Raw genomic sequence first — 15,657 nt, forward strand, 5'->3', positions numbered from 1 at the left:
TGAATATTGTGTGTGGAACAATGCTAGACCTATTTATTCTCAGGTTGCTTTAATCAACCTCTTCAATGGTGGGCCCAGAGGAGGCACCACCAGAGGGAGGAGCTCCACTGCCAGGGAAGCCTCCAGGCACTCCTCCTGGCATGCGCCCTACACTCTGGTACAGCTTGGTGATGATGGGATTGCAGACTTTCTCCAGCTCTTTCTGCTGGTGTTCAAATTCTTCCTTCTTGGCAGTCTGGTTCTTATCAAGCCGGTTGATGATTCCATTGCACTTGTCAAGAATCTTCTGTTTGTCTTCATCATTTATCTTGCCCTGAAGTTTTTCATCTTCAACAGTTGCTTTCATGTTGAATGTGTAAAACTCAAGTGAATTCTTGGAAGACACCTTGTCCCACTGTTTCTCATCTTCAGCTTTGTACTTCTCAGCTTCCCGGACCATGCGCTCAATATCTCCCTTGCTCAAGCCACGCTTGTCATTAGTGATGGTAATCTTGTTCTCTTTGAGGATACCATTAGCATCAATATCAAAAGTGACCTCAATCAGTGGGACACCACGAGGGGCAGGAGGTATGCCTGTGAGTTCAAACTTTCCAAATAGTTTGTTGTCCTTGGTCATGGCACGCTCTACCTTCATACACCTGAATAAGCATACCAGGCTGGTTGTCGGAGTAGGTAGTGAAGATCTGTGTCTGTTTGGTAGAAATGGTAGTATTATGCTTAATGAGAACAGTCATGACTTGTCCAGCAGTTTCTATGCCAAGAGAAAGTGGAATGACATCCAACAACAGCAAACCTTGAACATTTCCAGGTTTGTCTCCAGAAAGGATGGCTGCCTGGACAGCTGCACCATAAGCAACAGCCTCGTCAGGGTTGATGCTCTTATTCAGTTCTTTTCCACTGAAGAAATCTTGGAGAAGTTTCTGAATCTTGGGGATAAGAGTAGAACCACCCACCAGGACAGTATCGTGGATCTGAGACTTGTGTAACTTGGCATCCTGAAGGGCTTTCTCTACAGGGTCCAGGGTGCCACAAAACAGGTCAGCATTTAATTCTTCAAACCCAGCATGAGTGATAGAAGTATAGAAGTTGATTCCTTCATACAGAGAATCAATCTCAAGTGAAGGTGTCATCACTTGGTCCCACCTTCTGCTTATTCTGAATCTCCTGGACAACTTCAGTGCCTTCAATTATTTTCCTATAGTAGGACACAGATGAAGAACTAGTACTTCCTGCAACAACATAGGACCTCTCTGGGTAAGCCAGGTCCCCAAACCTTATTTTCATGTCTGAGCCAGCTTTAGAAGGATGGGATTTCCATCTGCAGGAGAATTTTATTTGGAATGAAAATATAGAGCTTGTCCCTCCCACGTCCTCCAGGGAGAGAGCAGGGAGTAGGGGGAGATGGTCCCTCAGAGTATAAGCTTGCCTGGATACAAAAATCCTCCACAGTGACAATGACAAGAGCCAGGCGGTGGCTCTGGCCCAGGCCCACAGGATGGGTCAGTGTGGACTGTCCCTGAACCTGGCCCAGAGGTTTTTTTTTTTTTTTTTTTTTAAAGATTTTATTTATTTATTTGACAGAGAGAGATCACAAGCAGGCAGAGAGAGAGGAGGAAGCAGGCTCCCTGCTGAGCAGAGAGCCCGATGCGGGGCTCGATCCCAGGACCCTAGGATCATGACCTGAGCCGAAGGCAGCGGCTCAACCCACTAAGCCACCCAGGCACCCAAATTTTTTTATTTTTTATAAATATATATTTTTATCCCCAGGGATACAGGTCTGTGAATTGCCAGGTTTACACACTTCACAGCACTCACCAAAGCACATACCCTCCCCAATGTCCATAACCCCACCCCCTTCTCCCAACCCCCCTCCCCCCAGCAACCCTCTGTTTTGTGAGATTAAGAGTCACTTATGGTTTGTCTCCCTCCCAATCCCATCTTGTTTCATTTATTCTTCTCCTACCCACTTAAGCCCCCATGTTGCATCACCACTTCCTCATATCAGGGAGATCATATGGTAGTTGTCTTTCTCTGCTTGACTTATTTCACTGAGCATGATACGCTCTAGTTCCATCCATGTTGTCGCAAAGGGCAAGATTTCATTTCTTTTGATGGCTGCATAGTATTCCATTGTGTATATATACCACATCTTCTTTATCCATTCATCTGTTGATGGACATCTAGGTTCTTTCCATAGTTTGGCTATTGTGGACATTGCTGCTATAAACATTCGGCCTCATAACTGGCCTGGGTGCTGGAAGAAAGTGTACGCTTAGCACGTTCACAAGCAGTACAGAGATGACGAACTTCCCCTTTGTTTTCACTGATATCTTTCTTATGTTTGCGCTTGAACTCTGCAATAAAATGGTTGACCATTCAGTTGTCAAAGTCTTCTCCACCTAAGAAGTGGTGGGTGTCTCCAGCTGTGCACTTAACCTGAAAGATCCCATCTTCTGTAGTAAGGATTGGCACATCAAAAGTGTCACCTCCTAAGTCAAAGATCAGCACATTCCTTTCAGCTCTAACTCTTTTGTCTAAGCCATAAACAATGGCACCAGCAGTTGGCTCATTGATGATTTTAAGTATATTGAGACCAGCAATAGTCCAGCATCTTTGGTATTCTGACGCTGAGAATCATTGAAGTACACAGGTACTGTGACAACTACATTGGTAACCGTCTTCTCAAGATAAGCCTCTGTGATTTCCTTCATTTTCGTCAAAACCATAGAAGACACCTCCTCTGAATAGAAGCTTTTTGTCTCTCCCTTGTATTTTATTGGACCTTGGGCCTGTCAGCATCATTCACCACCGTGAAAGGCAATGCTTCATATCAGATTGGACAACAGCATCATCAAATCTCTGTCTAATCAGGCATTTGGCTTCAAAATCTGTGCTGGTGGGGTTCATCACAACTTGATTCTTTGCAGCGTCACCGATCAATCGTTCAGTGTCCATGAAGGTGACATAACTTGGGGTGGTTCGGTTTCCCTGATCACTGGCCATTATTTCCACCTTCCCATGCTAGAAGACACCCACGCAGGAGTAGGTGGTGCCAAAATCAATGCCAGCTGACATGGTTGCTTCTATGTAGGCCTGGCTCAGCTTGAGAAGAACACAGCAATCCAAAGATCTAGCCCCACATTCAATGAGCTGGAGAGCATTGCATATAATTTTTAAATAGCCTCCATTTTATGCAGTATCAGTCATTGCAAGCACTTTGTACAAAAGTATCAATTAAAACAGTATCCTACCAGATCATTTCATTTTCCTAGCATCTGTTCTTTTGTACTGCAATATGAAAGACCTGTATTCATCTTCTAGTTGATCCTCTTGCTCATTGGAGCAATAAGAGCTGTGTGCAGTAGAGGGGCTGTGGAGCAATAGAGGTAGTATATTGAGCTCCTGTTAGGGAAGATTCTCCCACTGAGCTCAGCCTTGGTAGACTCTGAATTATAGCCACCTTTTGTTTGGAAGGATCATAGGTAGAACATAGAAGTTATAATTTGGGGACAAAATCATAGAAGAATGGGAAAATACACAGTTTAGAAGATGATGACTTTAAAAGTCTCATTATTTTGAGGTAAATTTAATTAGCATGAAATTTAAAATACCATTTTCATATATACTTAACTCCTGTACCCTCCTTAATTAAAGGGCCATAGTGAAAATCGATAAGATTTTATAAAGATTTTTATTTAATTGGATAGAAAGCCAACTTAGAAGAGTCAAGCAGGGGCATGGGGGGTGCTTGGGTGGCTCAGTTGGTTGGTCCAGCTCAGGGTGGTGAGATGAGCCCCAAATTAGACTCCATGCTCAGTACAGAGTCTGCTTGAGATTCTCTGCCTCGCCTTCTCCACTCTCCTTCTGCTCCTTCTTGCCCCCATGTGTGCATGTGCTCTCTCTTTCTCTTTCTCAAATAAATAAATTAAATATTTCTAAAAAGAAGAAGACTAGAACATTTTAAATGTTGTCTATATCCTTTTTATTTTTATTTTTTTCAAAGATTTTATTTGTTTATTTGACAGAGACAGCGAGAGAGGGAACACAAATAGGGGGCATGGGAGAGGGAGAAGCAGGCTTCCCACTGAGCAGAGAGCCCGATGTGGGGCTCGATCCCAGGACCCTGAAATCATGACCTGAGCTGAAGGCAGAGGCTTAACCTGAGCTACCCACGTGCCCCGATATCTATTATTTTAAAAATTTAGTTACATTTACTTAGTATGTTATATTATCTTTTCTTAAAAGATAATTCTTTTTCTTGTTGAGTTTTAACATAAATAACTATGATTCTTGCCTTCATCTAGTAACGTAATTTTAAATATTTCTTCTTATCAGGTGGTATGTACAGTTACCTACAAAGCAAGCCCATCAGTACCATGAATTAGAGACTTCCTGCCTCCCTTTGCCACTTTCCCCTTTTCCTGTGTCTTCTCTTGAAGAAGAGGAAACTGCAATTAGGGATGAGAACTGTGCATTACCCTCACGTCTACATCCCCAAGTAGCACACAAGATTCAAGAATTAGTGTCACAGGGAATAGAACAAGTATATACAGTAAGGAAACAGTTAAGGTACAGTAAAATTACTCTTTTACATTTTTCATTATTGTTTGTTGGTTTAAATAATATATTTATCATCATAGACATTTTCCAAGATATGTGGTATCAGAATAGTTAAGGAATATAATTTATTAATTTATTAAAATAATGTATTTATGAACTGATCATTTTCTAGCAGATACTTGGCAAGCTGTGAGTAATGATTCAGCTTACTCATTTGAAATATTCCATATTCAAATTTAGCAAATTGGACTATTTCTGAATTATGTATTAATTGAATTACATAAATAAATGCTATTATAGAAAAAAAAAAGCCTTTGTAGAGCCAAAGATTTTAAAACCTAGACCAGGATACTTACTTAAGCTATTTGAAATGCAGTGAAACTGTATTATAACAAAAGAACATGGATAGTTCTTTGTATGATGGAAGTTTAAATGTAGCACTCTGGTCCAGTGTTACCGATTCTCAGGAGACAATACTCATGATCGCATTTATTCTTGCAACTATATAAAGTGGGTGTATTTACCTCCATCCCGCACATGAGAAAGCAGGTACTACAAGTGGTTAAATAACTGACTCGAGTGGTAGAGGCAGAACTGAAATCTAGATCTACTGCTACAGCCAGTGCTCTCTTACTGGGATTTCTGGTACTTAACTGGTGCTACTCCTACTGGTTATTAAGCAGTCCAGTCTGAATAACAACAAATGTATTTCCTAGGATTATGTCTTAGGTAATACATAATTTTCCCAATTAGCAGTTTTCTCAGACATCTTACATTCATTTTCATTGGGGCATCGTTAGAACAGAGCCAAAATTTGGTCAAGTCATACCTGATTTACTAAACTTGAACCTTAAGAACAGAGGTGTAATTCAGCTCTACAGTATGGTCTATAGAATGTAATGCATAAACCATATAAATATTGGACTTTATAATTTTTTATATATTGATGTGTCAATGCCACCTTCTTTTTCTATATTTCTCTTTTGTCTACTTAAATTCAGTCGGGTCATATTTCATATTGTGATGTCCTTTGGCAGCAGAGTAACATGATGTTTATACAGTAAGCTGGGTGTAGGCCCAGGCGCTCATGCTTACTGGCTAGATGTATAACTTTGGCAAATTATTTAACTTCAACAGCCCTTAGTTCCCTTATCTGTAAAGTGGGAATGATAATTGCACTTATCTCACAGGATTATAGTCAGCATTAAAGGAGATTCTTGATGTGAAATGTTCAGTATACTGCCTGACATAGCATTCAAAACGTATTATGCTTAAACTGACAATAATGATTCCTATAAAAATGTCCACGCTTATTCTAGATATAGAGGTATTTAATCAATGAAAGTATTATATTGCTTTAATCTGCATGATTTATTTGATTTAATATACAGAAAAAATTCAGGGGAAAAATATAAATTATAAAACTGTAAACATAATTTACAGAATTTTATGCTAAAAAAGAACCATTTTCTCCTTTGATCTGAAGTGTATTACTAGGCTGTTTATGTTTTTATTCTGTTTTATGCTTTCCACAGAAAATTTGTAGAAAGAGAACTATTTAAACCTGATGAAGTACCTGAGAGACATAATTTATCCTTTTTTCCAACTGTAAATGATATTAAAAATCACATCCATGAGGTACAGAAATCCTTGAGAAATGGAGATAATGTGTATAACTCAGAGATTATTCCAGCAACGGTAGGATCACAATTGTAATTCTTTGTTTTATTATAGAATCTTTTCTCTTACTATTTGTCCTAATGGGGTGGTTGTTATTAGGCCATATAAATAACTGTAGCCATATAAACATAAACATGTTTATATAAACATATAAACAAACATATAAAAATAGTAGTTTTGGGGTGCCTTGGTGGCGCAGTTTATTAAGCATCCAGCTCTTGGTTTTAGCTCAGCTCTGATCTCAGGGTGATGAGATCGAGCCCCGCGTCAGGCTCCATTCTCAGTGCGCAGTCAGCTTGAGTTTCTCTCTCCCTCATCTTGTGCCCTTCCCACCCTGAGCTCTCTCTCTCACTGAAATAAATCTTTTTCTTTAAGATTTTATTTATTTATTTGACAGAGTGAGAATGCGCACAAGCAAGGGGAGCAGCAGGCAGAGGGAGAGGGAGAAGCACACTCCCCACTGAGCAAGGAGCACAATGTGAGACTCGATCCCAGGACCCTGGAATCATGACCTGAGCCAAAGGCAGCTGCTTAACCGACTGAGCCACTGAGTCACCCCTGAAATAAATAAATCTTTTTTTTTTAAAAAGGAGGGGCACCTGGATGGCTCAGTCAGTTAGGCATTTGCTTTCAGGTTGGGTCATGATTCTAGGGCCCTGTAATCAAGCCCTGTGTCAGGCTTCTTGCATAGCAGAGAGTCTGCTTCTATTCTCCCTCTGCCCCTGCTCCTTGTGCTCTCTCTCTCTTTATCAAATAAATACATAAAATCTTTTTTTTTAAAGAAGAAATAGTCGTTTTTCTTTTTTTTAATTTTTTTAAAGATTTATTTTATTTTATTTTATTTATTTATTAGACAGAGAGAGAGATCACAAGTAGGCAGAGAGAGAGGGGAGCAGACTCCCTGCTGAGCAGAGAGCCTGATGTGGGGCTTGATCCCAGGACCCTGAGATCATGACCTGAGCCGAAGGCAGAGGCTCAACCCCTGAGCCACCCAGATGCCCCTAAAAAATAAAATCTTTGAATTAAAAAAAAAATAGACAAGTTTCAGTAGAATAGTTCAGACTTGAATACACAAAGGGATGGTGTTCATTCTGTATGCCATCTATGGGTATCAATTTTATCTCATTCTGTGATACTCTAATTTCCCCCAGAATACTGGTCAGTTCTGTGAAAATTTTGCTTACTCTGAAGAGTATAATGTAATTATACAAAAACTACTAATTATAATACAGGAAGTAATTACAGCATTAAAACCTTTGTAATGGGGCACCTGGGTGGCTCAGTCAGTTAAGTGTCCCGACTCTTGACTTCAATTCAGGTCATGACTTTCTGCCTCTCCCCAGTGCTTACATGTGCTCCCTCTTGCTCTCTAAAATAAACTTTCAAAAAAAAAAAAAAATCTCAGTAGCAATACCCTTTGCTTCCCAAATTTTTACTATTATTATGTCTTCTTTACCTAAATAGATTCAGATTTTAAGCTAGTGCTACTCTTCTTTTCCATCCCAGACTCTCTTAATTATTCACTATCCAAAGTTTGGGAAGTAAAATAGATTTGGTTAGCAATAATCTTTGCCATCTATACTTGCTATCCAAATTCTTGCTATCTGAACTTGGGAAGCTATTGTATTTGGATAGTGAAGTATACTCATGTTTTGAGAATGTAAACAAGTGAAGAGTGTAATTACTGAATAAAACACAGTTATGCTATCACTGAATAAAATATGATAGTTGTATTGATATTTTAAAACATTTTTAATATAAATGCTTTATTGTTTTTACTGAAATATACATTCCCCTTCCAGCTTCAGTGGACTGCAGATAATGGGCATATTCTCAGAGAGACTGTGACAGTTACATTTGCAGAAGGTAGGTTATTTTGGGTATCTTTAAATAAAACCAGTATTAAAACTAGAAGACACTGAAGATGTTATCTCATCTAATCAAAATTTTTTCATGGATAAAGAAACCATGGCCCAAAGAGACAGGAACAACTATGTCAGGATTTGTCAAAATAATTCTAGCTGTTTAAACATATATACTTACATGTTACTCACATATACTTCCTCATAAATGTTATTCAGCTGTAAAAAAGGATGACACATTCCCTTTTATAATGACATGGATGGACCTAGAGAGTATTATGCTAAGTAAAATAAATCAAACTTCTAATGAGAAAGACAAATACCATATGATTTCACTCATATGTGGACTCTGATGAACAAAACACATGAATAAACAAAAAGCAGAATCAGACTTATAAACACAGAGAACTAGCTGATGGTTGCCGAAGGGGAGAGGTGGTGTGGGATGGGCAAAATGGGTGAAAGGGAGTAGGAGAAGGCTTCCAGTTATGGAATGAGTAAGTCACAGGAATGAAAGGCGTAGGGTCACCTGGGTGGCTCAGTTGGCTTAGAAACCTTTTTGGTTTCACTTCAGATCATGACCTCACGGTCATGAGATTGAGCTCTCCATGCTCAGTGGGGAGTCTGCATGAAGATTCTCTCTCCCTTCCCTCCCCTCTCAAATAATTTTTTTTTTTTTTTTTTAAGGCACAGCATAGGGAATATAGTCAATGATACACAATCACAATGTTTGGTGACAGTTTTGGTAGCTATACTTGTGGTGAGCATGGCATAAGATATAGGGAAGTTGAATCACTGTTACACACCTGGAACTAATGTAACATCGTGTGTCAACTGTATGCAAACAAAAGTAAAAAATAAGGGGTACCTGGCTGGCTTAGCTGAAGAGCATATGACTCTTGATGTTGGGTTTGTGAGTTCAGGTCCCACAGTGGGTGTAGATCTAGACTACCAAAAATAAATAAATAAACTTAAAAAAATAAATTTCTTCATATAATCAGCTTTTGTGCTTTATGAGTAAATTTTGAGTCTGATTACTAATACAGATCACTATAAAGCTAGGCTAATTCCAGTAATAATAACCTTAAGATACCTTGATCAGGAAATTTTGTCCATTTTACATGGTTTGCTTTTTCTCATATGGTGTTTCTCCTATGTTATCTTACTACATATCTTACTACATATGTTTCTCCTATGTTATCTTACTATTCCAAGCTATCCTTGTGTGAGAATAGCGACAGAGATGTGTAACTTAATCTAGGGAGTAGGGAAATAACGCTTGAGAAAGTGGCTTTTAAACCGAGAACTGAAGAATGGATAGGAATTTGTCGATCCAAAGAATACCGTGTTTGAAGGCTAAGCAACAAAGAGCTTGTCATGTTCAAGGAACTTAAGAAAGTTGGTGTGGTTTTAAGCATAGACAGTGCTTGGAGATAAAACTAGATATGCAGAATGGGCTTAGGAGGCCCTTTGAGCTGTCCAAATGAAAGGTGTGATAGTGGGACGCCTGGGTGGCGCAGTTGGTTGGCCGACTGCCTTCAGCTCAGGGCGTGATCCTGGAGTCCCGGGATTGAGTCCCACATCAGGCTCCCAGCTCCATGGGGAGTCTGCTTCGCTCTCTGACCTTCTCCTCCCTTGTGCTCTCTCTCACTGTCTCTCTCTCTCAAATAAATAAAATAAAAAAAAAAAAAGAAAGGTGTGATAGTGATTTAGTCTCCATTTAGTGGCATTTATACTAGAATTGGACAGATTTTAATTGTTTTCAAAGGTTTTGGTTATTGATTGAATAGGTGTGGAGGGTAAAAGAATAGGAATGATCTGGGATGACTCCTGAGTTTCTTCCATGAGCAACTGATGGGTAGTGGCATTTACTGAGGTAGGCAATACTGGTTTAAGAAGAGGATTTGGTAATGACAAGGGGAAAGAAAAAAAATTCATGAAATCAGGTTTGGAAAGCTTAGGTATCATAGCCATTTCAATTGAGTGGATTGGGAAGAAGCCACATTGGGATGGTTGAAGAGTGAATGAGTGATGAATGAAGAAGTAGAGACAGTGTGCTAGGAAGAGAATACAGGGTTGAGGGAAGGTATTTTCAGATAGAAGAGATCTGAAGAGAGAGAGGAAGACGAAGGTACTGGATAGCTTTGATGATGAGAAGTTGAGGAAATTTCTGATAATTTCTGTTTTCTCCTTAAAAGTGCTAAGAGTGAAAAAAGATCTTAGGAAGTGTGACCAAGATTAGACATTTGAAATCTTCTATAATGTAGAATGGGAGAGGGGCGCCTGGGTGGCAGATGCCGTAGGGCATTTGCCTTTGGCTTGGGTCGTGATCCTGGGGTCCTGGGATCGACCCCCACATCAGGCTCCCTGCTTGGTGGGGAGCCTGCTTCTCCCTCTCCCACTCCCCCTGCTTGTGTTCCCTCTCTTACTATGTCTCTCTCTGTCAAGTAAATAAAAACTTTAAAATATATATAGAGAGAATGGGAGAAACCTTTTAAGGTTGTCAGGTACAGGTAGGTGAAGGTCCTGTTGAAGTTGGTGATCATGAATTGGTATTAGTAGTAACAGTAAGTTTCTTTTTCAGTGGCATTCAGCTTCGATTGTACAGGCACTGGAAGCCATTTTCATTCAGTGCTCAGATTGTACCAGGTTGTTAACAAAAGTACAAAGAAGCAAGGGAGATTAGAGGATTTTCAGGCTATTGACTGAAGCTGTAACCGTGGGATTCGACTAAGCTGGATGGGGAGAGAAGTTTATTAAGTGAGACGTTGATGTATCTGAAGAAAACTGAGGAGTCAAAGGATTGGAGGTTCACCTGAGGTCAAATAATTGTAGTGAAGTACTTAAGCAAAATCCCTGGAAGAATAAGAGGTTGTGATCAAAGAATGGGATTTCTGAAGTAGAGATTTTTAGATGTAGAAGAGTCGAGGGTATGATAGTAGTAGTGGGTGACTGCAGCAGAGTGAAGTGCAAGGACGATGAAGATGCCAGAAAGTGAAGTAAGTCAGACAGAGAAAGACATACACCATGTGACTTCATTTATATGTAGAATCTGAAAACCAAAACAAATAAGCAAATGAAAAGCAGAAACAGACCCATAAATACAGAGAACAAACTGATGCTTGCCAGAGGCAGGGGAGTGGTAGGAGATGGGCAAAATGGGTGCAGGGGAGTGGGAGATACAGGTTTTGGGTTCTGGAAGGAACAAGTCACAGGGATAAAAGGGAACATAATCAATGGTACTGTGATGGCCTCGTATGGTGGCAGAGAGTAGCTACACTTGGAATGAGCATAGCACAACATATAAACTTGTGGAGTCATTATAGCTGAAATTGTTGTCACACTGTGTATCACCTATACCTTAATTTAAGAAAAAGAACTAACGAAGCCAAGAAATGTGAAAGCATTGTTTAATCTTCTCAACAGTCCCTTGAAGAAGATTCTTTTACTATCCTGATTTTACAGATGAAACTGGGGTTTACAAACCGAGTAGCATGTTGAAGGTTACAGAGAAAAGCGAGCTAGTGCTTAATTCCATTCCTGTCTCATGCCAGGGCCATTTTGAAAAATTACTTAGTTTCAATATGGAAGCAATAAATAGTTGTTGATAATTGGGTTTTAATTGACTTAAAGAGATTAATTAATTTTAATTAAATTAAAATTAATATTAATATTTGGATTAATACATAGAAATTACATGAGAGGGATTATATTCCCTAAGGAAAATTACTTTAGCAATTGAGATAATAAGAAAACAGAGAGATTTTTACTCTTAGTCATTTATTCCAAAATAAGTTATTGGAAGAAATTTAATGCTGCTATTTTGTTCCAATTTTAGTATATGTGCTGCCGAAGCGAGCACTAATGCTGCTATTTTGGAGGACCCACTTCCTGTCAGGCATTGTCCTAGGCATTAGGGCTACCAAAGATGAATTAAGTTTGGTCTCTGTGACTGAGAGGCTTCATAGGTTTCACACATCCAGAGAAGTTTAGAGGTAGTCTAGCATCATAGCACGGAAAATGGGCTAGATTAGAGCTACAAAACATAATCTTTCAAGGAAAAAACTACTGTTTCTAACATCACATCCTAGATATACTGAATTAAAATTAATGGAGGTTGAACCTCAGAATGTATATTTTCAAAAAGTTCCTGAGTGATTCTGATTCTACCAGGTCTGGAAACAGTGAACAAAAAAAGAACTTCTTAAAGTCCTTTTCAAACCTTTGAATTTATTTCCTATTCTAATTGTAATAGTAAGTGTTGTAATGAAATGTAGTGTCATATAACATAGAAACCATAAACATTATTTTGTTATGATAGATGATTTTTTTTTTATATATATAACTTAGGAAATTCACCGGGGGAATCAATTAACACTAAAGTGGAAACAAATCAGACAAGGGGTTCTTTGTCTCCAGAGCCGGCCCACTTGCTTTCTTCACTTTCCTCATTTCAGCCAAAAATATTTACACAATTACAGGTAGGTATCCAGTGAAATAGACAAAACTGAAGCCCTTTTCTTTCTTCCTTAATCTCTCTTCTTCTAGGGGTGTTATAGAATTATTATAGAATTATAATAATGATCACAGATGTTATTATTTATTTCCTGATGTTTTTGTATCTTGATATAAGATCATTTAAATAATACATTTTTTAAAAGTTGGAGTTGACTGTGCATGCAGTAAAATTTTAGTTGAACTACTTTTCCTTTGATTCTTGTTTCTGTCCTTGATATTTGTTAGTAATTATATTCCTCTATTTTATTTCAATTATGTGTCAAAAGAATAATATATCCTATTAGAAAATTATACTTAGTAAATTTAAACATTTTGATGTAACTCTTTTCGGTTTAAAAGGGTTTGCAGTTGCAACCAAGATTCACTTCTCCTGATGGACCATCGGCTGTGATATCAGTAAATAACCACCCTTCCTCCAGTCCTTCAAGACTTCTGGATTCATTAGAAAGTACTGTACTGAATAATAATTCTCTGCTGCTTGGTCAAAGTCATAGTCTTCAAACAGATACATGCCTAACCTCAAACAGTAGCATTATTGCCTCTACCATGACTAGCCTTCCAGGACCAGATCAAAATCTGGCTGCAATGGACCAGCTGGTGGAAGTTGGAGATGTTGAGGATGCAGAGAATATGGAAGGAGGTGTTCACCGGATTCTGCTGGGAAATGGGCAGACCATCCCAATACAGATTATAGATAGCCACCCAGCTCTTAGTAAGTTAAAAGCAACTTGTGATTTTATTTTTAACCTTTTTGGACTATCATTACTGTTACACTACAGAAAAAAACAATCATTTCTACTCAGGGGTTTATAAAATATAAAGAAAGTGAAACTACTAGAAAAAGGGAAAAATATCAAGAGCATAATAACTCCTAAACTTTTTAATTTTTTTCTTCTCCATCAAAATTGTTCTCTAATTACCTCAGTTTATATAGAAAATCTGTGGTGATACAAAATCAGAGGGTCATTGTAGAATGCATGAAAAAAATGAGAAACTTTATTTTTTCAAAGATTATGTATGTATTTATTTTAGAGAGAGAGGGCATAGGCAGGGGGGAGGAGTGGAGAGAAAGAGAGAAGCAGACTCCACACTGAGCAGAGAACTGAGTGGGGCTTAATCCCAGGACCCTGAGATGATGACCTGAGCCAAAGGCAGCCAATTAACTGACGGAGCCACCTAGGTGCCCCATAAAATGAGAAACTTTAAAAGGAAAACTTATAGTGTAAAGGTTACTATGGAAAAAATGTTACAAGGAAAAATGGAATGAAGTGGACAGATATAAATGTTAAAGATTTTGAGTTATAAACTTCAATGTTGAGTTCTATGGAAACGGAAAGGGAACTAGTTAAGCCTTAGGGACTTGGGTTTAATCCAAGACCTTGTTAATTTTACTTTGTAACAAACCCAGTCAACCTACTCCTACTTGACCTACGTCACTCCCTTTCACATAGATTGTTTCAGATTGCGAACTTTTGTGGAGAAAGATTTGCAGTTTGCTTTGAACAACAAAAATCTTCATAGAAATCCTTAGAACATACAAAGTATTTACCCTAGATTCTTAGACTTTATTCTTCTGGGTAAGGAAAAGTGTAAGTTAGTTCCTTCCAGAAAAGAATCATTTTCTTAAAAATAATAATTCCAAAAGATTTTAAATTTTAAATTTTTAAAATTTTTTGGAATTGTTACTTTTTTTTTCTAAATTTTTTGGAATTGTTACTTTTAAGAAAATTTATCTGGAGAGCTGTGGTTTAGTAGTTGTCACTACTGAATAAGTTTAGTAGAAAAGAGGGAAAGGAATATAGGTGAATTAATCCTCAGAACTTCATGTAATAGTTGGTGGTGTCCCCATTCTACAGATAGGTTAATCAAGGCTCAGAGAGGTTAAGTAATTACCTAGAAGTGATAGAGCAGAGATTTTAACCCAGATCTATCTGCCTTCAAAGTTTCTTTCCATTCTAACATGCTTCCTCCCTCTATGTTGTACCAAGGTATTTCTGGGAGCTCTAATCAGATTGCTTTAAAGGAGACCCTCTTGGAATCTGAAATTGCATGATTTATCAAGTTAGATCATGATCTGAGGGCTACTTCACCTGAATATGAATCCTAAGGGTCACTCAAATCCATCTTCTACTGGTTTTCTTTATGGTGTGGGCTAAACTCCTTAACACATCCATATGTGACAAGCATTAGGGGTGTTAACACACTTGCCTGAGCAAATATTGGTCCCCTTAATCTTGGTTCCCTTTAGCAACTGAAAACTGATATCCCTGAGAAAGAGACATCTCACCTGCCAGTTCAAGATAGTGTCGCTGGTATGCTGCATTCAGATTAATCTGGTCATAAGTACTTTAAAATCAGAATGGTAAGTGCCTTGTGCAGTGTTTCAGATAAGCAAACATACAGCTTGTACAGCTAAGTCAGAACTCTCCCTGAAGAGGTGGCATATTTTTTTCTAAAGTACTCATGTAGTTGAGTTTCTTTAGGGAGGGAGTATTTATTTGCCTTGATATATGGCTCCATAGGGAGGCAATAGTAGACTGGTAACAGATCTGTAAATTTGTAATACGTATACCTACTGTTTGCAAAGCATTATTTTCCAATAATAGGAGGCCTCCTGACTTTTGTTTACTCATAGTTTTAAAGGCAGTTAAATTTAAATATGAGATAGTCCTCATACTTTCATGAAATTATGGACTGCTTTTTTATCAAAGCATCTGTAGAGGAGAGGAGCTCTGGTTTTCTTAGTCTTTCCTTGTTTTCATTACAGAAGCATACTGAAGAAAAATTTTTTAAGCTTCTCAACATTTAATTTTTTATTATTTTTCTTTTTCTTTAAATTTTTTTATTGAGTTTAGTTGACATACAATAGTACATTAGTTTCAGGTATACACATCCTGAAAGAATTTATTATGAATGACTAAGATGTCAGAAGTACTGAGTTCTCAAATACACTGACTTTTTTTTAAAAAACGACTGTTTTTTGCTTTGCTTCTTAATTCATATAATTATAAGGATTCCAGTGTTGTAAGTTTACATT

The 15,657-nt window shown here is 38.1% G+C and overlaps 1 protein-coding gene and 1 pseudogene across 21 annotated transcripts in view; one reads left to right on the top strand and one right to left on the bottom strand.

Annotated features, from left to right (window-relative positions):
• CARF (calcium responsive transcription factor) overlaps positions 1–15,657 on the top strand; it is a 106,166-nt gene that overhangs the window by 46,981 nt on the left and 43,528 nt on the right. For 20 of the 21 annotated variants that reach the window (XR_006383766.1, XR_006383767.1, XR_006383764.1 and 17 more), the window contains 5 exons: positions 4,336–4,569; positions 6,096–6,258; positions 8,043–8,106; positions 12,453–12,583; positions 12,960–13,332. Coding sequence is in view for 13 of the 21 variants with exons in the window: in XM_044241337.1 (XP_044097272.1) it covers positions 4,336–4,569; positions 6,096–6,258; positions 8,043–8,106; positions 12,453–12,583; positions 12,960–13,332 (965 nt within the window). In the remaining 8 variants the exon portion in view is untranslated. Of the gene's footprint in view, positions 1–4,335; positions 4,570–6,095; positions 6,259–8,042; positions 8,107–12,452; positions 12,584–12,959; positions 13,333–14,868; positions 15,655–15,657 lie in introns of those variants that run through there. The other variant, XM_044241346.1, reaches the window with a different exon arrangement.
• On the bottom strand, positions 50–3,113 carry LOC122902212 (annotated as a pseudogene).

The sequence above is a fragment of the Neovison vison genome, chromosome 3, assembly GCF_020171115.1.
Source record: "Neovison vison isolate M4711 chromosome 3, ASM_NN_V1, whole genome shotgun sequence".
NCBI lineage: Eukaryota > Metazoa > Chordata > Mammalia > Carnivora > Mustelidae > Neogale > Neogale vison.